Source organism: Pogona vitticeps, chromosome 2, assembly GCF_051106095.1.
Source record: "Pogona vitticeps strain Pit_001003342236 chromosome 2, PviZW2.1, whole genome shotgun sequence".
Classification (NCBI taxonomy): Eukaryota; Metazoa; Chordata; class Lepidosauria; order Squamata; family Agamidae; genus Pogona; species Pogona vitticeps.
In genome coordinates this window covers 32571066-32598508 of record NC_135784.1, presented here as the reverse complement: position 1 = coordinate 32598508, position 27443 = coordinate 32571066, and the positions used below count along the sequence as shown (strand labels likewise).

The 27443-nt window shown below is 42.3% G+C and overlaps 2 protein-coding genes across 7 annotated transcripts in view; one reads left to right on the top strand and one right to left on the bottom strand.

Moving 5' to 3' along the window:
- Nucleotides 1-14172, top strand: part of LOC144583054 (uncharacterized) — a 27534-nt gene extending 13362 nt beyond the window's left edge. For 3 of the 4 annotated variants that reach the window (XM_078388767.1, XM_078388768.1, XM_078388770.1), the window contains exon 2: nt 4683-14172. In XM_078388767.1, coding sequence (XP_078244893.1) covers nt 4683-5704 — 1022 coding nt within the window. In that variant the 3' untranslated portion in view covers nt 5705-14172. Of the gene's footprint in view, nt 1-4619 lie in introns of all 4 variants that reach the window. The other variant, XM_078388769.1, reaches the window with a different exon arrangement.
- On the bottom strand, nt 12238-27443 carry LOC110088048 (uncharacterized). 3 transcript variants are annotated; one of them, XR_002302031.3, is made up of 3 exons: nt 26753-27443; nt 15516-23124; nt 12238-15334 (listed from the first exon to the last, which is right to left on the bottom strand). XR_002302031.3 is itself a non-coding variant. In XM_020810099.3 (2 exons), the coding sequence occupies exons 1-2, from the start codon at nt 25987-25989 to the stop codon at nt 22613-22615; spliced, it is 1083 nt and encodes a 360-aa protein (XP_020665758.2). In that variant the 5' UTR covers nt 25990-26606; the 3' UTR covers nt 17329-22612. The 3 variants fall into 3 exon arrangements, 2 of the variants coding, with proteins under 2 accessions (XP_020665758.2, XP_020665757.2); XM_020810099.3 differs by lacking the exons at nt 12238-15334; nt 26753-27443 and adding an exon at nt 25419-26606 and having other exon boundaries at nt 17329-23124; XM_020810098.3 differs by lacking the exons at nt 12238-15334; nt 26753-27443 and adding an exon at nt 25341-26603 and having other exon boundaries at nt 17329-23124.

The following is a 27443-nucleotide window of genomic DNA, read 5'->3' as shown; positions in this document are numbered from 1 at the left end:
CAGGTTTCAATGCATTCCAGTGGGGAAATGCTTTTCGCTAGACAATGATTTCGCTAAACAGCGATTTCAGTGGAACGGATTATCGTCTAGTGAGGCACCACTCTGTGTGTGTGTGTGTGTGTGTGTGTGTGTGTGTGTGTGTGTGTGTGTGTGTGTGTACACAGTGTGTGTGTGTATGTGTGTGTGTGTGTGTGTAGAGAGAGAGAATTTTGTGCAACTTTTTCAGATTTACACACAACCATTCCCATTCTTGGCTAAAGCATATTTCTGCAGTATTTTTATGTACTTTCAGAATGTGTGCATTTTTTCACATGAAAAGTGCATGCGTTCTATATTCATTGCCAGCAGTGCAGCCCAGGATATGTCTGGCTAAAGAAATTTACTGGAGTTAACTCTTCCCGGAAGGCAGCCCATCTAGGAAAAGGAAAACTCCGATTTCAAACCTCTGCTACCTTGTGGCTATATCCACTGATGGAAAAGGCTTCAGGAGTTAACCTCGAGGCAAAATCCGGAGCCGTAGGCAGTTCATGACTGTGTACAGTCATGCTCTTGCAACTCCTGCAACATTGCTGGAACCAGTTGCATTGGCTCTTGCCTTCCCATTGGAGTACTTCAGTGACGTGGAGAGGGGGGATTTCCTGCTTGAATAACAGTCTATCCTACATATTATTTTACCCAGGCTTCGACAGTGTTGAAACAACATAGGAAGTAGCAGTTTCCAGTTATAAGTCTTCACTCAATTGGCGTAGACTAGAGCATGACACCAGGGGCTACTTCTGATGGTGGGAGAGGTCATTGCACCTCACTAGGTAGCTACCGTCCACCTTAAGCTGGGCAGCTCCCAGCCAGTGAGGTGCTGCCTCGCCACAGTCTGTTAACCTCACAGGGTGCGTGGGGTTAAGGGTGAAAGTTGACAAGCAGATTGATAACCCTGCACCATGCAACAATGATAAGAAAACTTCTGCCCTAAAATTGGGCACCTGGATTGTTCGGACATTAACTCCTGGTTTTTCTGACAACCTGCAGGAAATAGATGATGCGCGCAAGACAGCTGTCATCGATATTGGAACTGAGTAGGCTGCTGATGGACATTGTTACCCTGCAAGAGATGAGATTGCCAGACTCAGGATCTGTCAAAGAAAAAAAATCTCATTCTTCTGCCAGGGAAAACCATTGAATGAGACCAAGGAATATGGTGTTGGCTTTGCGGTTAGAAATACTGTACTGAGATCCATTGTTCCACTTAACTGCAGGGAGTGGAAGAATCCTGTCTCTGCAGCTCCACTCTTCAGCAGGATGGGTCACCCTTATTAGTAGCATATGCAGCAACACTGTCATCTACAGCAGAAGTCAAAGACAAATTCTTTAACAATCTGGCAGCAAATATTAAAAAAAAATCCCAGAGAGAGAGCAGCTGTTCATTCTTGGAGACTTTAATACTAGAGTTCGTGCTGATCACAATTCGTGGCCCACTTGTCTGTGTTGCTTTGGGATTGGGAAGATGAACAAAAATGGCCAATGCTTGCTGGAGTTTTGCTGTTACTATGGTCTTTGTGTCAGCAACACGTTCTTTAATATGAAGCTTCGACATAGAGTATCTTGGAGACATCCAAGATCGAAGCATTGGCATCAGCTCGATTTGATCCTCACTAGACACTCTAGCCTTCCTAGTATCAGGATCACACACAGTTATCAGGGTGCTGATTGCGATACCGATCATTCCCTGGTGTATAGCAGAGTTAAACTGTGAATAAAGAGATTGTATCATATGAAAAGGAAGGAAGACCATGTATTGACATCAGCAAGACTCGGCGATCAAAGGATAGTGGAGGAATTTGCCCAAATGCTTGAGGAAACTCTTCCAGGTCTACCTGGTGCAAATGCACCTGAACGATGGGAACATTTCAAGAACACTGTTTATAACACCGCCTTGTCCACATTTGGCAAGAAGCGCATTCAGAGGAGTTGATGCCAGCAATCAAGGAAAAGAGGAGAGCTCTAGCAGCATACAAAGCCTGTCCTAGCGAGTACAATTTGCAAGTTCTCCGAGTTGCTCGTAGCCAAGTCCAACAGACTGCCAGGAGATGTTCTAATAATTATTGGCTTCAACTCTGCTCTCAGATACATCAAGGGAATGGATGACAGTATCAAGCAGGCTTTAGGTCCAGAAGAAATCTGTTCCTTTGAAGACTACTACAGGCGTGATCATCCAGAACCGAGCACAGCAGATGGAACGCTGGGTGCAGTACTACTCTGAGCTATGATCTAGAGAGAAAGTAGTAACCGAACAGGCACTACATAACATTGAGTGCCTGCCTGTCTTGGAAGAGTTCAATAGCAAACCAACTTTAGCAGAAATAAAAGCAGCTTTGGATCCCCTCATCTCTGGCAATGCACCTGGGAAGGATAACATCCCTGTTGAAGTGCTGAAGTGCTGTAAAGAGACCATCATCACTGAGCTGTATGAAATCTTTTGTCTTTGCTGGAGGGAAAGTGGAGTACCAGAGGACATGAAGGATGCAAATATCGTCACATTGTATAAGAACAAAGGAGACAGGGGTGACTGCAATAACTACCATGGCATTTCTCTTTTCAGCGTTGTAGGGAAGCTGCTTGCCCGTGTTGTGCTGAAGAAACTCCAGGTGCTTGCAGACAGACTTTGTGTACCTTGGCTTAACAATCTCTGACACACTCTCTCTAGATGTCAAGCTGGATAAACTCATTGGCAAAGCAGGCATCACGTTCTCTAGACTCACAAAGAGAGTATGGCTTTATGGCTTACGGTATATACCAAGATGCAGGTCTATAGAGTCTGTGTCCTGAGCACACTCCTGTACTGCAGTGAGTCCTGGACCCTTTGTGCATGGTAGGAGAGGAAGCTGAAATGTTCCACATGTTTTAGCTCCAACACATTTTTGGTATCACCTGGTAGGATAATGTTCCAAATAGAGTAGTCCTAGAACAAGCTGGAATTTTTAGCATGTATACATTACTGAAACAGCGATGTCTACATTGACTCGGGCATGTTGTGAGAATAGCCGACGGTTGGATTCCAAAAGATCTGTATGGAGAATTAGTGCAGGGAAATCGCCCCAGAGGGAGACCACAGCTGCAATACAAGAATATCTGCAAGGAGGAACTGAAGGCCTTAGGAATGGACCTCAACAGATGGGAAATCTTGACATCTGAGCGTTCAGCCTGGAGGCAGGCGGTGCACCATGGCCTCTCCAATTTTGAAGAGACTCTTGTCCAGCAGGCTGAGGCAAAGAGGCAGTCACGAAAGCAGCAAAATCAGAGAGCTGGACAGGGAACAGATTGTATTTGTCCTCAGTGTGGAAGAGATTGTCACTCTCAAATTGGCCTTCTCAGCCACACTAGATGCTGTTCCAAGATCTCTATTCAGAGCAGGTTACCATAGTCTCTTGAGACTGAATGATGCATACAGACAATACCCTTAATCTCAAGAGGAATTTGGGTCAGTGGTGGCTGATGCCCACTGCAGCTGGTGGGGTGGAGCCAAGGGTTCTCTCGAGGGAGAGAAGTCTTCTAAACATGTCATAGTCAATATTTTCAAATTATTGCAAAGGGGACATAGAAAGTATGCTTGCAAAGCTGAGCATGTTGAGTGAAGTGTGAGAGATTTGTTTTGAGCTCCCCAACAATGCTATTGGAAAAAATAATTTAATTTTTAAAACTAGTGCGCCAGCTTTGCCCGTTTCTTGAGAGGGCTGATCTGGCCATGGTGACACATGTCCTAGTTACATCTCGGCTCGATTATTCTAATGCGGTCTATGTGGGGCTGCCTTTGAAAAGTGTTTGGAAAGCAGCGGGTAAAAAATGCTGTAGCCAGATTATTAACTGGGACTGGTCTCAGGGCTTAGATAACTCCCCTTTTAGCTCCACTGGCTGCTGATTTGTTTCTGGTCACATTTCAAACGGCAATTTTTAACCTATAAAGTCCTAAATGGCTTAGGTCCAAGCTATTTAAAAGACTGCATCTCCCTCTATAAGTTTGTCCCGGGATTAAGATCATTAGGAGATGCCACCAGCCTTGCAGGCATGCTTGGTGGCCTTCTCTGTCACTGCTACTAGACTGTGGAACTCCCTCCCACAGGAGACTAGCCTAATCCCATCTTTGTTGTCCTTTTGCAGGCAGGCAAAGACCTTTCTCTTCCAGCAGGCTTTTCCTTAGTGGCTGGCTGCATGAGAGGATTGGATTGTTGTGCTCTGCTGCTTTTGAATGTGTTTTTACTATTGATTTTTAATTAACACTTTTAATGTAATACTTGTTTAATTCTTTTTAATATTTGTATATTATTGTTTTTAGTATTTAAATGTTGTCTTTTTAATTATGTAAGCCACTTTGAGTGTTTTTGTCCCTTAAATCTGACTTTTTAGTCAGTCAGTCAGTCAGTCTGTCTGTCTGTCTGTCTGTCTGTCTGTCTATCTATCTATCTATCTATCTATGATATTTTTACACTACCTTTCTCCTTGAATAAATAAATAGAATAAAAAGTCAGAGTCAAGTAACAAAAACACTATAAAATCTCAGAAATAGGCTTGACTTCATGGTAATTTGTCCCATGGTAATTTGCTTGTTCTGTTCTCATTATTTTTAGGGAAATTGAGATGTGAGGAGAGCTGGCAAGCTACATCTCTTTTGATTCTGTTTGTTTCAACAGGGGATGAGATGGCCACTGTGACTGAGGATCAGACACATGTAAAAGAAGAACCTGAGAATGTGATGTTCACAGAACCATCAGAAGAGCCAGTCTCCCAAAATTGGAAATGGAAGAAAGAGCACAAGAGTCGCAATTCAACAGCGAAGGAAGAAAAATCCTATTCCAACAAAGTACAGGTCAAAACTCTTCGAAAAAAGGAGGAAGCTTTAAAAAATCTGGACCAAATTGTTATCCAGCAATTGATCCACACCAAAGATGGTACAATTACATACAGCAAGCAGGAAGATACCTTCTGTCAGAACATGAGCCTCAGTAAACCTCAGATCATTCATCTGGGAGAGAAACCTTACCTGTGCATTATCTGTAAGAAAACCTTCCGCAACCACTCTGGCCTTTTGGTGCATCAGAGAATCCACACAGGAGAGAAGCCCTACAAATGCCCCGATTGTGAGAAAAGCTTTAATCAGCTGTCACACCTGACATCCCACCGCGGGACCCACACAGGAGAGAAGCCCTTTAAGTGCTTTGATTGCTGGAAAAGCTTCAGTTACAACTCTGGGCTCATAATACACCAGCGGATTCATACTGGCGAGAAGCCGTACCAGTGCTGCGATTGTGAGAAGAGATTCATTCAAAAATCGCACCTGCTTTCGCATCAGAGGACCCATGTGGGAGAGAAATCCTTCAAATGCCTTGACTGTGGGAAGAGCTTCAGTTATAACTCTGGGCTGGTTATACACCAACGGATCCACACAGGGGAGAAGCCCTATCAATGCTCTGATTGCGGGAAGAGCTTCAACCAGAGGTCACACCTTATTTCCCACCAAGGCATTCACACAGGACAGAAACCATATGCGTGTAAGGACTGCGGAAAGAGCTTTAGCTTCAACTCCGGGCTTGTGATACATCAGCGGCTTCATACGGGAGAGAAACCTTACAAATGCCCCAACTGTGGGAAGAGTTTTAACCAGAAATCTCACCTTATTTCACACCAGAGAGTCCACACTGGCCAAAAAACCTGACTATTTTTGTACAGGACATGAATTTCTGTGAGCCTCGAGAATTCTACTTCCCCCAAATCTATAGCCTTGTGTTCTTAACCATAAGCTTGCAGGTAACAGCACCTCCTTGGTATTTCCCATGCCTTGTTTCTCACAGCAGCGTATTGGTTGTAGGATTTTACAGGTGTGTTTCTATGTGTGTATTTGACCCTTGATGAGTTGTTGGAAAGAGAGAGTACCTGCACCCATCAGCAGCACACAGAAGGGGAGGATTGAGGAGTGGCAAGAATCTAAACACAAGACATCTATGAACGAGGTGTAGCGTACAAATGCCAGGACTGCAAGGCAAGGAAGAGAGCTTGTATAGATCACTGAGATGGAGCACTTGGCTGCAGAACCTGGGATCAGGATTTTGAACCCCTACTAGGCCTCCCAGGAGAGGTGTCAGTGAAGAGCCTGTGCTGGCTGATGAGGTTGTGTGCCTTGCTGGTTATCCACCCCTGGACAAGCTGCGTAGTCCCAGAAGGCCACCCCCCCCCGAACAAGTGGCTAGTAAACCACTTCTGAGAGCTTTATAGCTAGAAGACTCTGGGATGACCCATAAGCACCTTGATGGCACATAATTATTAGAACACACTGATATTCATTTTCATTTTGTGTTTAATTGTTTTTATTTCTTTATGGTTATTTACTATGTCTAAATAACTCAAAGCAGTGTACAGAAAGTTATTTTAAAATGTACAGTATTCGCAAAGGCTTTCATGGCCAGGATCTAATGGTTGTTGTGGGTTTTTCGGGTTCTTTGGCCGTGTTCTGAAGGTTGTTCTTCCTAACGTTTCGCCAGTCTCTGTGGCCGGCATCTTCAGAGGACTGCAGTCCTCTGAAGATGTCCTCTGAATGTCCTTTCAAGATGCCAGTCATAGAGACTGGCGAAACGTTAGGAAGAACAACCTTCAGAACACGGCCAAAGAGCCTGAAAAACCCACAACAACCATTTAAAAAAAAAATTAACTGACCAAACAAATCCAGCGTGGGACTAAACCCGGTGTAAATCCCAAATAGAACGGGCTCATTGAAAAGAATGAGAATTGTTAGCCAGAGGTAGTGTGTCGTCTACTCTGGTTGAACTAATAATTGGATTTAGACTACTAAACAATAAGGGATTAAAAACAACAAAGAGTCTTAGAACACCTGAGAGACCAACAAGTTTTATACTATAGCCCACTTCCTCAGGTGCAGATCAAATAATACACAAGTCAGATGCATCTACTGCAAAAATAATAACTCAACACTTTCCATTTTTAAGGTGCCACAAGACTCAGTGTAGTTTTCTGCAAAAAGCTAAACATAGTTACTCCCATTCCTTGAAAATTAAACAGTTCAAATATCTGTTGACCTCAAAAACATAATGCTAAAGAATCTGCTGATGTACTATAAGAGAAAAGTACTAAAGCTTGGGTTCATATTATAATATTAAAGACAAAAGCCTATCTCACAGCCATAAATACTCCACTCCCAAGCCAACTACAGTGGTGCCCCACATAGCGACGTTAATCCGTTCCAGGATTAACGTTGCTATCCGGAAACATCGCTATACGGAATGTAAAACCTCATAGGAACGCATTAAACTCTGTTTAATGCGTTCCTATGGGGTGAAAACTCACCGGTAAGCGAAGATTCCCCATCTGGCCGCCATTTTCGCCACCTCGGTAAGTGAGGGCAGGGTGCGAAAATGCTGCGGGCGGCCATTTTATTCTTCCGGCAGCCATTTTGGAACCGCTGATCAGCTGTTTTTAGAACATCGCAAAGTGAAGAGCGGTAAGCGAAACGCTTACCGATCATCGCAATGCGATTTTCGCCCATTGGAATCATTGCAAAGCGATTGCATTAGTGATTGCAAAAAACGCATCGCTATGTGGATTCGTCGTTAAACGGTGCGCTCGTTAAGCGAGGCACCACTGTACACCAGAGCACAGAGTGCTGTCCTCTGAAGATGCCAGCCATAGAGACTGGCGAAACGTTGGGAAGAACAACCTTCAGAACACGGCCAAAGAGCCTGAAAAACCCACAACCACCATTAGATCCCGGCCGTGAAAGCCTTCGCGAGTACACTAATATTAACCCTTTGGGAATTACTTTTCGGTTGTGCAGAATCTGTAGTCCTCTTCATATATGGGCTGCATGCCCAGGGGTGGGGTGTAGGGTGTGCTGAGGATAACCAATGGCACAACTGGGCATGTACCCTATGTTATAAGCCTTTGGATTATGCTTCTTGATGCCCATGTCTGAAAGGACAAGACTGCATCTGTCTACTGCTTTTAACTGATACAAAACCAAAGATAGTCCATAAGGGAGAAAAAGATAACATCCAAGAACCGCAGATGTTTAACACCGTCTTAAGACCAGCTGTCATTCCACAAAATTCTGCAAGCTTTTAAGGTCTGCAGAAGTCTTCGTAACGTTAGGTGGTAAAAAGAAAACAAAAACCAGCATGGAAAGAAGCCTGGGAGTTGAGGGATTTGACTGGCTTTAAGCAAACAAAATTAAATTCCAAACTTCACTATTTTTTAAAAAAATACAGCTTTCTATAGCAAGATATAAAAAGCTAAAGAGTATGTTTTATTTCTTGCTTTCTCGTTCTGATACATAACAAACATTGCCTATCTCTCATAAAATGTATATATACCTTGCAAGTAATTTATTTGTATCCTATGATAATATGTCAATTTACTTAATAGGGCAATGTTCCAGATACTATTAAACCAGTCATTTACAGATAAAGCATCTTTTTTTCATTCCAGGTGGTTGCTATAGCCATTTTCACAGAAGCAAGCAGATGGGGGGCAGATGAATATCTGACTCATTAACCAATTCTTTATATTATAATACAACAGAGTCACTTTAGGATCCAGTGGTATATCATTACCTATCATATTAGCAATAAACTTAAATCACAGCATGCCAAAAATTCTTGTTTTCCAAGATCAAAATGAAGTAGTTCTGCATGCTGTGCATTACATATCCAGCTTTTATCCAACAGTGTTTTGTTATGTATAATTGCTGATTTATAAGATGTAAGATACTATTGGAAGATTATTTTATAATAATTGTCTCACAAACATGTTGAAATTAATTTTGAATTGATATTTTCCAAAATCTATTTCCATTCTATTAAACTAATACTAAGTTGCAGGTCTTTTTCTCATATAGATTAAAGAAGAAGTTTCCAAATCTAATAAAAGTAAGTCTGGCCTATCAAAAGTTTGCTGCTTATATACTGTGCCATAGCACTTAGAGCCTTCTTGGAGCAGTTTACGTTTTAATTATGCAAAGTAGACGTTGCTCCCCCAGCAGGCTGGGTACTCATTCATTCATTCATTCATTCATTCATTCATTCATTCAAATCTTTATTGCATAATCAACAGATCATTGCAAATTTTTAAAAGAAATTAATACGCTGCATTAGAGCAACAGTACTATCATGCCATAGGTATCAGTAAAAATATAATGAATTAAAATAATGCTAATATTAATACTTTAAAATGGAGCTGTAAATATGATTATTATTTATTTAAACAATTTTAGCTAAAACCTAAAATTCAATTATAAAACTTAAATATAACATTTAAATTATATTTCATATGGCTATCTTCATACATCTAAATCTTTATGGCAATTTACACGAATATTTTCCAAATACTTAGCTCTACTTGTAGTGGCTTTAAAAGCAAATACAGTATTGTGTCCGTGGCCTGAGCCGGGCCTGGCTGTGAAGACAGACCTCCCACCCACCCCCCGCACGCGCTCCCCCCGCACAGCCCCTTTGTGCATGTGCATGACTGCATGTGCCCACACGAGCACTGCGTACCATTTGTGTATGAGCAAGCACACCCGCACGAGCACCCTCCTGCTCCTTCGCGCATGCGTGCGAGCGTGCCTGTGCGAGAGTGAGAGCGCACCTTCGCGCATGCGCACGAGCGAGAGGGGGTGCCCCACCTCCCTCAGCCAGTCCGTGGGGTTAAAAAGGTTGGGGACCATTGATCTAAACAAATACAGTACCCCATTTCATCATTGTATCAATTTGTTCAAATCTTAAGTGTGTATGTGCTTTTCTATATTGCATTTTCAAATTGGTGCAATTGTTTTCTTTGTACCCAAATTTACCAACCTCAGAAGGATGGAAGTCTGAGTGAACCACGAGTCAGCTACCTAGGACTGAAACCGGGTCACTTCTCCAGACATATAATTTCTACCTATTATTAACTTAAACACTGTTTTTCATCTCAGCCCTCTGTGTTTTTAAATCAAAGGAGTCACAGTCAAAACTCTGTTGCTTAGTTATTCCTGCAACAGGCAAGTGATGTAACCGGTGCATTCTCATGGGCAATTAAGAAGACCCCAATTAAAGCCATTGGGCAGCCAAAAATTGGAGCAGATATTTGTTAATTGCTTGCAAGGATACACTGGAAATTATGCAATTTGCCTTCCACAGATGCAACTAAGCAATAGGATTTGGGCCACTATATTCTTAAATAAAATAAACAGAAAGAGCTGGGACACCCTACCATTTCATAAGTTCCTTGTAGTTTAAATGTGCTGCTTAAGATCTGCTAAGGATCAAATAATGTTTTTAATATATCTGATTCCTGTTTTCTCCAAAAACTGAAATTAATTAAGGAAAATTCATTATGAAATTGTTCATTATCCAAAATGGAAGCTAAAGGTGAGAGCCCAGGTTTTAACAAAGATCCTGCTTTTTGCCATTCTGATAATAGGCAGCCTATTGCCACACTGCCTGCCTTAAATATACAGTGGTGCCTCGCTTAGCGATTGCTCCATTGAGCGATGAAATTGCTTTGCGATAGACTTTTGGCCATCGCTGGAGCGATCACTTAGCGATGTCCCCTATGGCTAAAATTCACTTTGCGATAATCGCGGGGAAGCGATCATGGCAAAGCAAACTTTTTAAAACAGCTGATTGGTGGTTCCAAAATGGCCGCCGCAAAAACAAAATGGCCTCCGCTGTTTTGCCTCGCTTTAGAGGCACCCAAAATGGCCGCCGCTATGGAGGAATTTCACTTTAAGGTAAGTTTTTAGCCCATAGGAACGTATTAAACGCGTTTTAGTATGATCCTATGGGCTTTTTAATTTCGCTTAGCGATTAAATCACTTAGCGATGTTTTTTCCTGCACGGATTAACATTGCTAAGTGAGGCACCGCTGTATGTTTATAAAACCCAGATCTGGTATCTCAATCATAAACCTTTACTAAATGTAAATTCTAATATTCATACAGTATATCTTTATTCAACTGATGCAACTCCTTTATTTCTGCCAGTTTAATTGGTGTATAATGTACAGTGGTGCCTCGCTTAGCGATGTTAATCTGTTCCAGGAAAAAAGTTTGCTAAGCGATTTAATCGCTAAGCGATTTTTAAAAGCCCATAGAAACGCATTAAAATGTACTGTATTTAATGCGTTCCTGTGGGCTTAAAAACTGACCTTATGCAAAGATCCTCCATAGGGGCGGCCATTTTCGGTGCGTCTAAAGCGAGGCAAAACAGCGGGCGGCCATTTTGGAACCGCCGATCAGCTGTGCAAAAAGGGTCGCTTTGCCATGATCGTTTCCCCGCGATCATCGCAAAGCAATTTTTCCCCATAGGGGCCATCGCTAAGCGATCGCTCTGGCGATGGCCAAAACCCCATCGCTAAGCTCAACGGAGCGATCGCTATGCGAGGCACCGCTGTAGTTTAATATATTTGTACCTCTGTTGATTTGTTGTGTCTGTATTTTCAGTGCTACGAGGGCTTGCCATGCTGTATACATTTCTTGATCAAAATTTTCTAAGAAACAAGAATTGATAGATCCATTCTAAGGGTTGGATTCAGAACCAAAAATAATATTTTGATGTTCATTTTTATAACAGAAATCCTTCCCAACAAAACAATTGGTAAACTTTATGAATATATATCAACTCACCTTCTGTTTCCATAAGTAATTTATGGCGCTCATACCAAACCAGTCATCGTGATTGTAGTGTATCCAAGTGCCTAAATAACTAGTTGGTTAGTCTAACATGTAGAAAAACGTAATATATTTTTGACGGATGCATACTAAAGCCAATCTAGTCTGATTTAGGCAAGTTTATCTATTAAACTGTACTAAATATATGCATGAGATTAGTAACTTCTGTAATGATTTCCATTTGGTTTAGTTAAAGTTAATACCATATCACTGGCATCAAGACAGATTTTTGGAATGTGACTGAATGCCATGGATTTTCAGTTGCAGAAGGCTTAGTATCAAAAGCAAAGAAAAAAGGTGATAAAGTTCCTGTATAATTGAAATCCTTCTCTGAAATATCTCTATTGATTGACAGCTTGGTAAAAGGATAGTCATATGTCAAAGTAATCCATTATTTAAACTGGCTTCGTAAGTTATAACTATATATAACCTGATTTAAAAAATTATATTCCACCCTATCAAATGCTTTCTCCACATCTAGAAACAGTGGCATAACATCTTTGCTAGTGTTTTTCATTTTAAATATCATACTTATCCCTCTGATGTTTAACCATTCTTCCATTCTGGCCTCAAATCCTTTCTGGTCCAAATAGTTATTTTGGCTATGATCTTATCCAGTCTCAAAGCTATAATTTGACTAGTTATTTGAAACCACAAGTTCTGCAATTGAACTCAGCCACTGAATTTTGGGACTGAGTTTTTAATTGCAGACCTTACGGCTTAAAACATATAGTCAAATTATGTGATAAGGAGACAGCTGTGATACCTAGTGAAGTAATACCACTTTACCTAACAGTGAGTTTTGGTGGGTTTTTTAAAAAATGAAATGAAAAATACAAACAACAAAAGAAAAGAAAACTTTAAAAGCTTTAAAAACACAAAACCACACAAACAATCCATACAGAATGTGCTCCCCACCACTGGGACCATCTGAAGATATAACCAATTTGCCCCCCATTTATGGAACTCCATTCCCCTTCTAAAACTGCATGAGTTATTTACTGGGTGCCTGCCAGTTCTTTATCTATGAAGATGGGGGGAACCCACTACTGTACTTTTGTATTCCCCTTCCTACAGCCTCCATTTTGGGACCCAGGTCTTAACCTCAGAACCCATGGCTACAGCATCGGGACAGAATTATTTTTGGACTTTGCTACCGCTCTCCCATCTTGAGTCTTCTAATAGCCAGTTTGGTAAAGGTTTATGAAGGGATTGAAATCTTTCCTTTTTAATGATAGATTAGGTTGTATAAAAGAAGAAACGAAGTCTTGTGGCATCTTTAAAACTAACAGATCTATTTTAGTGTGAACGTCCGTGGACTGCAGGCCTTTCTTTAATGTAGTTCCATTTCTTTAATTTAGTTCAGTCTATTTGAGTCATCCATCAAAGGTCTTACTAAAGGAAATCTGTTAGTCTTAAAAGTTCCACAAGAGTTAGCCCTTCCTTCCTTTTGTTGTGCATGCTGAAACAAGTTAATAAGGTTGCCCCCTTAAAAATTGTGTTTTTGTGGCCCAATACAGATGTTACCCAAAATCTGGTTATGCTTATTCGATATTGTTAACGTACATCCTTTAGATTATATTAGACTGCAATGCACACAACATGGGGTTGTCCATGAAAACTCTTTGGAAACTTCAGTCATTGAGAAATGCTGCTGCTAGAGTTGTGTCTGTAGACTGTTCTTAAGAATATCTATGAGTATGACCCCAGATTGTACCTGGATTGGTTATTCGTTTGTTTCTGAGTACAATACAGTGCTGGTTATTACCTGTAGAACTCTAAATGGTGTGAGAACAAGAAAAGTTATCTTCTTTCTACATGTTCCTCCCTGAGTTCCAAAGTCATACCCAGCAGCCCACCTTTACATCCTATTGTCATCTGGGTGGGTCACAGGACAGGACCTTCTCAGTTGTAGGAGTTATGCTGTGGAACATCTTACACCAAGAGGCTTGAGTGGTTCCCATGAGAAATCATCTTTCTTACTTTTTAACTGTATTACCATTTAATTGAGAACAGTACACACATAAATATATATATTAGTGTATATTGAACTACTAATTATATAAGTTGTATCATTAGGATATAGATGGATGTGTTTCTGTACTTGGAAGTATAGACAACCCCTGTAATGTGTACGTTGACCAGTGAGGACTTTAAAGCAACAACGCTGCCAGGGATAATTGATATTGTGTCTTTAGATTTTTACTTTTCTGTTTCGAGTCAAATCTGTGTACCTGCACTATCAAGTGCCACCCTTTCTGTGTGAATGCACTTTCACAGGTCCAACAATCATGCGGATATTTTTTGTAATGCTTCTGATCACTTCAAATTTTCAGGAGCCCCCCTGGTGTTTCCTTTCACTCTCCAAATCATTTGCCAAATGAAAATTTCATTTCACTGTGTGGCAACTTTGTGTACTGTATTTTATTTATATTTGCCAATTGAAAATATATGGTTTGCTCTAAGAGGTTGTTTTTATCTGTAAATCAAATGAACAGGGAAGTGGAGGGGTGCTATTGCTTCTCTTTTTGTCTCCTTCTCAAGTGTAAATTACACAAAACAAATCAGACTCTTAATTAGTAAATGGTTGGCGGTGTAATCCCCAAATCACTTAATCAGTCAGTTGCTGAAATTAAAAACTAACCAGATTGCAAGCAAATGTAATCCGCAGTGCTCTCCCTGGATCTGAGATCAGATGCAAGACAGTACCGCCTAGTCATTATAGGACAGACAACACTGCTCTAAATCTGGATTTTGGATTTTTGTGTAATGTCTTGCTGCATTTGAAGTTGTAGAAGGGATAGCTGTGTTAAGTCTGTGCAGGCATTATAGGTGAAAACAAAACAAAAGTAAATAGTTAAAAAAAGACAAACGATGTGGCACCTTAAAGACTAGCTTTTATATATTTTAATGTGAGCTCTTGTGAACAAGTCCACTTCATCAGACATAAGACATATCTGATGAAGTGGCCTTGTCCACGAAAGAATCACATTAAAAAATATAAACGTTAATCTTTAAGGTGCCACCACATTTTTGTCTTTTAAAAAACTTTTTATTTTGTTTTACCTATAATGCATTTGAAGTGTTATAATAATCAGCGCTATTCCAGTATTATTGCCTGCTGGGGAAGAATTTTAGCTGCTGAGTAGCAAATAATAAGGAAAAGTGTCCGTATAAACACTTACTTTGGCTAAGGTTGCAGGTGGACAGGTGGTTGTTATTCTAAGTGGGGAAAGACTTGGAATTTCTGTAGGCAACCATGAAGTTCTTATGAGCCAACCCTGGATAAGAATAAACAAAGAAAAAAAAAGCCAAAACACTGGGACCACAGTATCACATTGGGGGGCATCTGGGTGACAATTGTTGAATCATCAAAATTATCGGTGACAAGAAGGATTGAGACAAAGTCATTCATTGTAGCTGTGCCATCTGGATTTTTTTTTTAAAGGAACCAAATCCCAGAATTCCCCAGGTAGAATTATGGGATCTTCAGCCCACAAACACACCAGTAGAGACCTTCATTTCAGTCATGTGAGCAGGCCAAGGACCCTTGCTCAAGGCCATCTTCCAAGCCTTTGTTTCTTGTTCCAGTTGTTCCTGGGGAATTTTGAGTCTTCAGGAGGTATCCTTTGTGGAACACCAAAAAAAGAAGTGAGAATACCTGGATAAGAGCAAGCCAGTAATGGCGATGAAAATTAATCATAAATTCCACAACATCTGGGGACACATGTGTTCCCTATTCTTGTGGCAGGGGCTGCCTCCTCCCCACAATCTTTTAAAAAAAATCTAATTGAAGACATTCTCTTACCCAAAATGCATCTAAGCCAGTGGTCATCCCATGAGAGCAAATTCCATATCTCCCCGGCCCTACAGTCAGTCAGAGGTAGAGTGAGAGGCTTTCTTTCTTACACTGCTCCTCTCCCATTTTTATGTTATTGAAAGGTTGGTTAATGTGCACTAGAATCTTATCGGTGTTTGTGTTAGGTTTGTGTAGCCTGCCAAAGCTAACAGAGCACGTGTTGAGGCACATCCTGGTTGCCCAGTCAGGCACAAGAGCTGACATATGATTGAGATCCACATTACAGCATTCCTCCCACCCAAAACAGCTTTAGCCACTTGTTACGATACTTTTGAAAGGTAAAGGTAAGAGTACAGTATTACACCACTGTTATACCCCCTCTCCATGCAAAGAAGATGCAGGCAACTATTCGTTGTTGTTTAGTCGTTAAGTCGTGTCCGACTCTTCGTGACCCCATGGACCAGAGTACGCCAGGCCCTCCTCCTGTCTTCCACTCAGGCAACTATATTACTTGCTTAAATCTCCGCTTTGGGTTTGTCCATGAGAGGCTGCAGCCGTGAGGCCTTACGTCCCCATGGCTTTTTCTGCAGTACATTTCCCTTTGATCCAATGTAGAGAAAAAACAACTTGCATGTTCAAGTTGGGGCCAATTTATAGCAATCCCAATATGGCTTTCAAGGTAAATGAGATATATATCAGTTTCCATGATGAACCAGGATTCAAACCCTTTTCTCCAGAGCCTTAGTCAGTCACTCTATCCACTACACACCACACTGGGAATCCAATGGAGAACTAGAGAAAGTCTGACTTCACCTCTACTGAGAATCTCTTGATAATCTCTGAGGTAGAGGCCATTCTTTTCATACTACTTTTCATTTGTCATGCTGTAGAGCTTAGGCAAATTATTTTAAACTACCACTCCCAGAAGAATTTCCCAGTCATCAGCACAGCTGCCAGAGACAAATTTGTTCGAAAATATAGAAATATTTGAATCCCTGTCTGCTGTCAGGAAAACATCTGAGGCAGCCTTTGATTGGCCCTCTCACACAAACTCTTTCTGAACTAAGGAGGGACAAGATTTTTATTAGAACTGCTATTAGTGACACAGATGTTGCTGTCTTTTGTAGCATGCCCGGTTGCTTCGTTTGCTCAAGTGATGCGCTTCAAAAAGTGCATCTTAAACAGAAGGCGGGGGACTATTTTCAGTCTGAAAGGGCCAAATTCAGTTTCAGAGACATTCTTAGATGCTGCATTCCAGAGATGACTGGGACCACATGTAAAACAGTTGGATTAAAAAGTACCAGACTATTTTTAGCTTAAAGGTATGAATGGTCTCTGCATCAAGTCCGAACTGACTTGTGGCAACCCTAATGGGCTTTCAAGGTAAGCAAGCTATTTAAGGGGTGGTTTTATCAGTTCCACATATTCCCTAGAGTTTCCATGGCCACGGATTTGAACTCCGGTTTCTTGAGTCTTAGTCTGTCACTCTATTCACTACAGCAAGCTGGGTACTCTCCAAAATAAACTTTAGGAGAGACATTTCAATATTTTAGAGTAGGCGAAAACCCATACAAAAGCTGGGAAAAAGCAACAAACAATGGTTTCCTGATAAAAAGTCATGGCCATATTGAGGGAACCCAGAAGGTTACATTTACAGCCAGGGTGGTGAGGGCAGATTTCTCTCCAGAGCCTGAGGTTTCCCATCACTATCTGTTAAATAATACGTCACACAGAAATTATTTTAGGTTTCGTCTACGACATAACAGAGGTATTGACCAAACTTAACAATTCACTGGTTGCAGGGGGAAAAATCACAGAAACATTTCTAATAAATCTGTTTATTCACATTTTTAGAAAATCAAGTCCCATTCTGAAAGTGAACTGAATCTAAACCTAAATGGATTGAATGTTTTGATCAGAACTAAATTCTTGGAAAGTTCTGCCAGTGCTGATTCCATTCCATTAGGCTTGCAAAAATCATTCCACAACCATAAACAAACTTCAGGCAGGAGTGGGGGAAAGGGAATATGTTTCCTGTATGACGAATTGAGGCACCTTTCCATTTTCTGTCTTCCTTTGCAATGTAAAGTAATAAGAGGGCAAATGTGGTGAAGCACTGAATCGATTAATCGTATGATTCCAACCCAAGAAATGTACAGTATTGCAGACAGCATGATCTGGCCCATCAGGAGAAAGAACAATTAAAAGAATGCTAGTTGGGTGTTACCTGACAGGACTTTCAGGCTAATGGGCTGAATTATTTTGATGTCATAGAATGTTTGCAAACACTCCAACTACTCAAAGTGAGCAGTCAGCAAGAAAACCATATCAGTCTAGGAAGTGAACAAATATCACAAGGTGAAAGAAAGCAGATGTAACAGTGCAGAGCAGCAAGAGAGTCAGTAGAATGAGAAATATGTGGAAGAGAGCTTATAATTAGCACTAAAAGAGGGGGAATTTAGCCAGTGATAGAACTAGGAATGCTGGCTGGAAAAATAATTATAGTTCTAAATTCTCCAAGAAATTCATTTCTATTATGGTTATCTTTAAAAAAAACTCTGCTGTTTCTTAAGTAACTTATATAATTAATTTTGGTTTCTTTAAAAAAATCCAAATGCTAAAAACTGTTAGCCCATGGCCTTCCTTTCCCCCTTCTGATTTCCCCAACGTCCATCAAGCACAAGACAACTTACATGAGCTTGAATCACATATTTCTCTTCCATTCAATGAGGCCACACACTTGAAATTATACAAGCTATCTGAAAAGTTAGAGCGAGGTATGTGTGGAGGTATTCCTGGTTACAATTATAATCCATTTAGTTATATTTTCACCATTAGAAAAGGGATTTCATTACAAGGAGCTCATTACTTGAAAATATTGCTTCAAATTTGCATGGTATGTTAAGAAGCTGTAATCAGAGAAAAGTGTGGATGGATGCAGACAGCAGTCTGAAAGTGGGGAATGGGGTGTAAAATGTGAGGGAGCGGGGGGTTGAAAAAGAAGAAATAAAGGAAACATGACATGACACGAGTCCCTGGGAGGGAACAGTCATGTGTAGCTCACCACAAACAACAGAAGAGACTTTTGGTGGGTGGGTGGGTGGGAGGGAGGGATCCATGGACGAGTGTATGCAACATGAGCTGCAGTGTATAAAACTACAGTGGTGCCTCGCCTAACGATTGCTTCGTACAATGAAAAATTCACTTAACGATGGCTTTTTTGGAGCGATCTTGCACTTCCCTTAATGATTTTCCCTATGGGCGATTTTCGCTTAACAATTTTGGGACCATGCTTCGCTTAACAATGACAGTTTTAGGTCCCCTTGTTTCACGTAACTTTTTTTTACAGCCCCGTTTTTGCTATTTTTAAAATATTCTAAAATGTTTAAAAAATGTTTAAAATGCTTGGAATCGTTAGTGCACCTAATAAAACCTTCGTTAACTTAATTTGGCTTTGTTCTGAGTCTTTTTGGATTTTTTGTGAATTTTCCCCCCCATTGAAATAGGCTTCAATGCATTTCAATGGGTTTCGCTTAACGTTTTTTCCTATGGGGATTTTCGCTTAAGGATGGCAATCCGTTCCAATTGGAACAGATTATCCAGTTTTCAATGCATCTCTATGGGAAATGGTGTTTCGCTTAACGATGTTTTCACATAGCGATTTTTTTTGAACCAATTAAAATTGTTAAGCGAGGCACCACTGTATGCTGTACAACGTCGCAGACCCTCTCTAGTGCTCCAAAGAGGAAAGCCTGGCAGAGGCTGCGTGCCAGAAATGGATGGCGAGATGTCTTTCTCCTTCCCTCCTTCACACATCCCACAGAGCCAAATCAGACTGCCACCTGAACTGCATTCCAGAGAGGTCTCTAAGAAGCAGGTTGACTTCTGAGAGGCAAGGGTAGCTCATCACATTTTCGTGCTGAGAAAAGAAAGATGTGGCAGCATGCTATGTCTCCCCTATGTGATATTGTGAAGAACCTTACTTTGGCACCAATGATGGGATGGCATCCTCTACCTTTAGAGAATCACATGCTAATCCACCTTGCAGTGACACACAGCTCTCCTCTCTTAGCATCTCACTGCACGCTTACAAACAGCATAGCATGTTAGGTTATGGGCTCTTGTGCTGGAAGTGACTTATAAAGAGCCTAACAGGGCTTCCAGGTTAAGTGGGAAAATGTGAATAGTTTTACCAGTTCCACCCCACACCCCGCTGGCAGGTTTCTGTGGCCGAGTAAAGATCTGAACCCAGGCTTCCTGAGTTCTAGTTTGTCACTCTATCCACTATATTATATTGGGTATCCAGGATATCTTACTACCCTGAAACCAGATACCCTGAAGAGCTGCTGCCAGTCAGAGCTGCCAATATTGGGCTAGGTATATCAATGGTCTAACTCAGTTTAAAGCAGCTACCTATATTTCTTTGGCCCTCCAGCATTTGCCACCTGAAACAACCATCTCAACCGATTCAATGGTAGAGCAGGGCCTCCATAACATAGATAAGATAAACAAGTCACAAATCGATCTGTCAGATAAAAAAAATTAATGCCACTTCTTGGGATATGTTGTGGCAGACATCCAGGTAGACTAAGGGCTGTTCAGTTCTCAAAACTTCAAAAGAATAAATAATTCAAATTCCATGCCATGGGAAATATGAATTATGTAATCTTTATATATAGATTAAATAGATATGGCTCCACTTGTTCACTTTACACTTTACCAAATTTAGATTACCAAAAAAATGGGTGGAAGAAAGAAGTATGATGACAGAAGTAAATGGAGAAAGAGAGAGGAAACAGTAAGGATTGGAAAGGAACTGGAATACCATAAAGAGTGAGGGGGGAAATGAGAATCCCAAGCTGGTCATTGAGCTTAGCATAGTCCAGGACTGTATTGAATCCATTCTTCCTTCAAGCCCCCACTGATCTCTAGTGTGTCACATTTTATTAACCAGGTGCAGCCAACATACTTACAAGTCTTTCTCAACAGTTACCACTAACTAAACTGTTTTAGGCTACTTGGCTTGAAAACATTTCTTTAACAGTGAACCTCTTAGCATGTCAGGGGATTTAAAGCCAATTGCTAAACTCAGCTATAGTACACCCAACCTGGAGATACAGTGCACACACAGTGCTAAGGGAGAGCAGAGGATCAAAAATTTTTAGATCGACAACATTAAAGTTCCAGTGCTTTTTAAAATTAAGTAAATACAGTATATATGTGTCTTATTACTACGTATAGGGATGTGGTGGCACTGTGGGTTAAACCGCAGAAACCTCTGTGCTGCAAGGTCAAAAGACCAGCTGTCGTAAGATCGAATCCACATGATGGAGTGAGCTCCCGTTGCTTGTCCCAGCTCCTGCCAACCTAGCAGTTCGAAAGCATGCAAATGTGAGTAGATAAATAGGTACCACCTCGGTGGGAAGGTAAAGGCATTCCGTGTCTAGTCACGCTGGCCACGTGACCACAGAAACTGTCTTCGGACAAACTCTGGCTCTACGGCTTGGAAATGGGGATGAGTTGTGACCCCTTAGAGTCAGACACAACTGGACTAAACATCAAGGGGAACCTTTACCTTTACCCATTAGTACATATAACTGATTCTGTTCCAGCAAGGCATACAGTGAAGCAAAGATGAGGGCATGGCCCTGAAACCTCTTCCCTAAGAATCCTCCCCACTGTCACTTCTGGAATCCCACTAGGCCTGACTGATACACACTGTGAAGTCTATGTCCACTGCTGTCAGGGATATAAATATGAGAGCACACTTTTCAAAGTTCAGTACTTCCAAAAGTCCATTAACCTCAATAGGAAAATTAAATATGTACAGTACTTCTATTTTCTCCCATTGCAATCAGCAAGACTTAAAAAATCCACTTAGGTTGGATTCTGTCCTTTGAAAAATAATAAGGAAACCATGTGATTGTCAGGCTATTACATCTCTCAGTCACTTCTCTCTTTGCAGCTCCAAAGTAACAGCCAGTGGAGTTAAGATGTGAGAAGTTCAAATTCTAATCCCCACACAGACATGAAACACAATGGGTGATGGAAACACGGAAGATAATGTAAATAACAGTTTGTAAATACCAGAAGAAATCTCAATCACACAGCCATGATTTTAGGCCACTCTTCCATGAAAAGTTAGGTGGTCAGCGCAAAGGGGGACTTATTCCAAATTCAGGTCACAACCTGCCTGCCCCCCCCAGTAATCACTATGAAATCCACTCTCCTGTGCCCCCTCTATACCATGTCACACCAAATCATGTTCTAAACATTGTTAATTTATGTCATGGGTGGGCAAAGCATGGCTCATGGTGCACACAGGCCCAAATGGATTCCCTAGCATCCTGGGAGCAGCTCCCCAAATGTTTTAATTTCCCAAGGCAATTTTGCTATGTTTTCCCCCTAAGCACCTTGTCTCCTACCACATATTTCAAAATAAAAAAAACAGCCACTAGAGGGCATGAGGGAGCTTTTTGGTATATATTATTTTTAATTATGAAAAGTATTTTGGGAATGTATGAGGCATAGGAGTAAGTTAAGTTCTTCAAAGTCCAGGGGCTGACATGGATGGCCCTCAGACTTCTGGAGATTTCCCAGCCCTGCTACACAAGTGGAAGAGGCTGCTGAGGATTTGGAAAGGAGAAGTTGTGAATTATAAGCATGTACAAACCCACACCAAACTCCCGTTTGAGGATATCCACATGTATTTCATATCAAAACAAGTGTTCCTGGTAAAGTCACTCAAGAAAGTGCACCAACCCTCCAGATACCTAAGCCACTTGGCCCATGACATATGACTTGGTGGAAACAGTGAATATTTGGACGATAAGCTAATGATCTTTTAGGCTTTTTTTGTATGTTTGAAAAGCACTCATAATTTCATGGTTTGTCTTTACTCACCGAGCTAGGCAAACTGGGGCTGCAAAAAGCAAGCACGTTCCTCTGAGAAATATTATAAGAAAACAAAATGCTCTCCAGAAGAAACAGACATCATTTTAGTGTTTAGAATTCCCGAAGAAGCCACATTTTCTCTTTCCCTCCTTGCCACCCCTTTGATTCTGTCCAACACAGTAACTATATACTACTACCAGGAAGAAGGGAAATTATTTGCTCTTGTCCAACTCTAAAAATGGTCCCTCTCCACTTTGCTGTGGCTGGCAAGACTGCTTCACGATACTGCCTGTTGTACGCAAGACCTCAGCCACAGACACCACGGCATCAACCATGGGATGGAGAATATCCCTGGTACGCTGGAGCTCTGCCTCAATCATATTGAGCTCCTTAATCCTAATTTCTCTCTCCAGCTGGCAGTCCCGGGCCCTGGCCTCTCTATCCAACTGGGCCTCCCTAGCCCGCGATTCACGATCTAGCTGAGCCTCCCGCGTTCGGGCCTCCCTGTCCAGGAGCATTTCCCTCAGCATCGCCTCACGAAACTCTCCTGCACTGATTTCGCCTCTCTCGTGAAGGGCCTCCATGGTCTCCCAGGTGCGCCGATAGTCAGTCATGATCTCATGCATCATTTCTTCATGGGACCGCCTCTTCCTCTCCCGCATGGATGCCATTCTCTCGGCTGTTGTCAGGGGGCGTCCTAGCAGGGTGTCCCGCCGGCCTCGGCCTGTGAGAACAAACAATAGATCTGGTTAGGCACCTGTTTTAGAGCTTGAATATATTACTGTACTGTTTTCAGCTTTTAATATTGTGTTTTTAATTACGCAAGCCGCCTTGGGTCCTTTTAAAGGGAAATATTAATTGTATGATGTGATATCCTTCAGATGCTTCCTTAGAAAGAAAAGGCGCTGTTGAGAGAAAGTTACAGAGGGATCCTTTATTTGCCTACTCCAAGGGAGGTTCTACTAGTTCAATATGACCTTCTCCCAGGTAAGTGCGCACAGGGTTGCGGAAAGAACCACAGTAATATACATTTTAAAGAACTTCACACACAACTATCCCTCATTTAACCAAGGATCACATTTGCCCTATTTCTGCACAATGCTGATAACGTTTGCAGAATATTGTTTGCCACATTGTGTTTTCCAATGATATTAAAACATTTCTGTGTCTACTCAGGGTTTCATCCCCCTAAATTCCATGGGCCTTATTTCTACATCAAGTCTTAAAGTGATACATAAAATTTAAGTTGATATATTGTATATTTTGAGTTTCCCCAACAGCTCTGGGTTTTCTTGTTCAGATCACAAGGTAACAGAAGACAGGAGTTTTGTTTCTCCTTTGTGAAAGTTAAAGACCAGTAATATAGTTGCATCTGTCATATTGTGTGAAACCTTAGTAATGTGATATAACAATCAGCTATCATAGAAGTAAGCAAGGCAAAGGTCTCAGATATACATAATTATGGATATAAACAAATACGGTTATTAAGAGATAACATGAATTGCATACGATCAATCCTATTTTCTCATTTGGAGTTTATATGATCCAGCATCATAATAAATCCACAAGCAGTATCTGATATTTCTCATGAGAATGAACAGAACTGTAGGTATGGCTCATCAATTCTGACATTATAAATCTTGTGACATTAGTAACTTCAAGAAAGTATCTAAAACCAGTGCCCGTGATTATTATGTGCCATTAGTTGCAAAGCTAAGAAAAGTTGTTTTGTTTTGTTTTTAGTAATATCTGCCCCCAAACCCCTCCTGGCTGGCTAGCCATTGCCCACGCTAACTGGGGAATTCTGGGAAGCTGTCATCCAAAACATCACTTTTCAAAGTTTTGATTGTTACACTTGTATGTGTCAAGTGGTTTCATAAATACTTCTTCCACCAGAAGTGCATGTGTTGCAGGAGAACCAAGGAATGGGAGCAAATCTGGAATACACTTCACCAGTATTTTAAACAAAATTTTATTTTGTGTTTGGTAAAGTTCCCCCCTTCTCCTCCATTCACTCTGCCCTTTCTGCCCCTCTCCTGGTCCTTTTCTATCTGAGGGCCAGCATATCCCACATCCCACATCAATTTGCCAGGTCAGAGCCAAGAGGTCTAGGAGCAGATGCTGATTGGATGTTTTGCTAAAGACCTCTGTAGCCTCACCAACCAGACACAGCCAAGACTTCCCGATCCCCACTAAATCACCCCCACCTGCCATTTTTTGACTGAAATTGCCTGAAACTAAGCACATGATGGCACATGGATCTCCTGGCAACCCCAAGGTGGTGTGCCCAACATCGAACCTTAGCCAGATACCTTTTCCGAAACCAATTTCAAGTCTGCCTAATCCACAGTTCCTCTAAGAGCGCAGATGAGGCCAGGACACTGATATTGTGAGACCCCATCATTGACTGGGAGGAAGGCTGCAAAGTATTTTAATGTAATTAATGGCATATTTTAAAAACCTTTTTTTAATCCATGGAAGTCATAACCCTCATGCACTCATGGCTAAGGTGAGCCTTCCCCAAAGTAAGGCCCAGACCAAATGGCGCTGCTCGTCTCCCTCTCAGAGGTCTCTGCTAATCGGGACGTCTAAACATGAGAAAACTCAGACTATATACCTCCTTTCCCTGTCCCAAGAACAGTGCTGGATATAGATACAAGCTAAGCAAGATATAATTCATAGCCCCAAAGGTCACTCTCAACTAACAAGAAACTAAATTTATTATCTATTTTAGTGGCCCTCTGTGCCATTGCCCTTTTTCTCAGTAATGCTATAAGGACTCCAACATTTGACACAGCATGAGCCTCCACTTGTCTTCCTCTGGCTCTTTCCAAGGCCCAATATCCATTCCATTTGACATCCCAGAACCAAATTTTCTGAGAAGGCAACCAGCCAAGGGGACCCACAAAAGCTCATCACAGTTACCAGGCACTTCCTCACCAGTAACAGTATGGTGTCCATCTTCACTGGGACCAGCAATTGGTTGTCTGCATAAGTGCCCTGTTTTGAGTTCGATACCTTCCTCTCCAATGGTGGTTTCAATCACATCTGGGTCCACGGCCACCAGATCTCGGGAGATCCCCAAATTTGGCTCTGTTTCAGTATCGGTATCAGCATCCATGCTCGAGAGGGTGTTTGGCGGGGTCATTTGGTTGCCCTCTTCCTCTGAGACTTGAGCCTCCATGTCTTCAGCATCCTCAGTTTTCACAACGACGCGCATGGACCCATCCATGTTTGACAGGCTTCGGTTATTCGCAGCCCCGTCCATTTCACCACCAAACATCTGATCCAACTCTCGAAAGTAGCGACAAGAAACGGGCTCGGCTCCGGCACATACTTGCGCATCTTTTGCCCGCCGATAACTCCGCTTCAGATCCCGGGCCCTGTTTCTACATTGTGAAGCATTGCGTTCGTGACCTCTGGCCATCATCTGCGCCGAGAGGTCCTCATAGATATCACTGTTAGGTGGCCGGTTTTCAATCCACCTTAGAATCAGGAGTTCACCCCAGAGGGCCAGGAAATCACGGGTTTCCGTTTCTGACCACACCGGCGCCCGAGGCTGCAAGCGTTGGCGTGGGGTATGTGGCATGTCTGTTTTGCCCTAGTCCAACACAGACCAGCCCCAAAGTCCAAAAAGGCTCCAGATCTCTAGATCTCTTTACACTGCCAAAACTTTCCTCAGAAGACCTGGAAGCTACCTTTGCAAGGAAATCACACACACAGAGTCTGCTTAGAAAAGAAGGGGACAAAAAAAAGCCAGCCAAGATGGAACCTTTGGCACCAGCGAGTGTTCACATGAACAGTTGTTAGTCAGTAGTAATGTCGTGGGCGGGACTTGGAGAAGGGGCTCCCGGGCAGACATCTGCCGTGGCCAATCGCCACCCGGAACGTCACATCCATCAACCCCCAGAATGGTTCTTTTCGAGGAAGGGTGGAAGCAGCCACACCGCGGCCCAATGGGTAAAGCGGAGAGGCGGAGGCGGCTCCTTGCAAGCAAGGGATCCACCCTGCCTTTGCAGACAGGAAGAGGAAGGCAGTTCGAGCAGCCACGGCTCTCCACACGCACACATACACCCTTTTGGCCCGGCGGCGGCTCCGGCTTGTCTTTTGCATCCTCCCAGCGGGGCACCTCTAGCCTGGGCCGTCTCTCCCTCTCGCCCGCAGAGAGCGACCACCTTCCACACAGGGCATCTTGCCCTGTGGGATGCATGGCGGGCATACCTCCCGTCTCCGCTTGATCTCCCCAGATCTCCCTGGACCTCGGTTGTCTTTATAAAACCCTCGTCACCTTTTCTCCCAGCGGGGGAAAGGGGCGAGTCCCTTGGTTCACACAACAGATTGCTGCCACTGACCTTGGAGGACCGCTGGAAACTCGGCAAGCGCGGTCTCTGTTCTCCCTCTGCTGGTCCCGTTCAAGAATCGCAGCACCGCAATGTGGGCAAAGGGACACACACACACACACAAACACACACCCCCGGTACTGGTTTTTAACTACAACGTTTAGCGAAAGAGCATCCAAGGAGCTGGCGACATTTTGGCGGTTGGGAAGAGAACAGAAAATAAAAGAGGCTGAAGAGTAGAGAAAACATGGAGGACGGGGTGGGAGAGAGAGAGCTGCATGAGGCCGGGCAGAAAGAATTAGGAACAGCACAAGAAATTGGGAGAGAAGGGCTGGCATGTTATGTATTTAGGCCGAATCGTCTTTATAGCCTGCTTTTCTTCCAGTACAGTACATTCAAGGCTGCTAGCCCTTTATTTTCACAACAAGCCCCAGTGAGGTGGGGCAGGGCGGAGGAAGAGAATGACAGAAAGGAAAGGTTGGGGCCAGAGTCACAAAGTGGGTTGTAGGGCTCCCTGTGGACCAAAATCGTTAAATGACAAAGTCCCAGTGCAGCACTCTTAACCACAACATCACACTTCTTCACACTGATACTGATTAGATGCTGTGAACATGCCACTAGGACGAAGCAACGGAGAAAAGGAGAAGATGTCAATATGAAACCATTGGAGTGGGTTGGTGTGCTGTTCAAGAGTCCTAGCCTG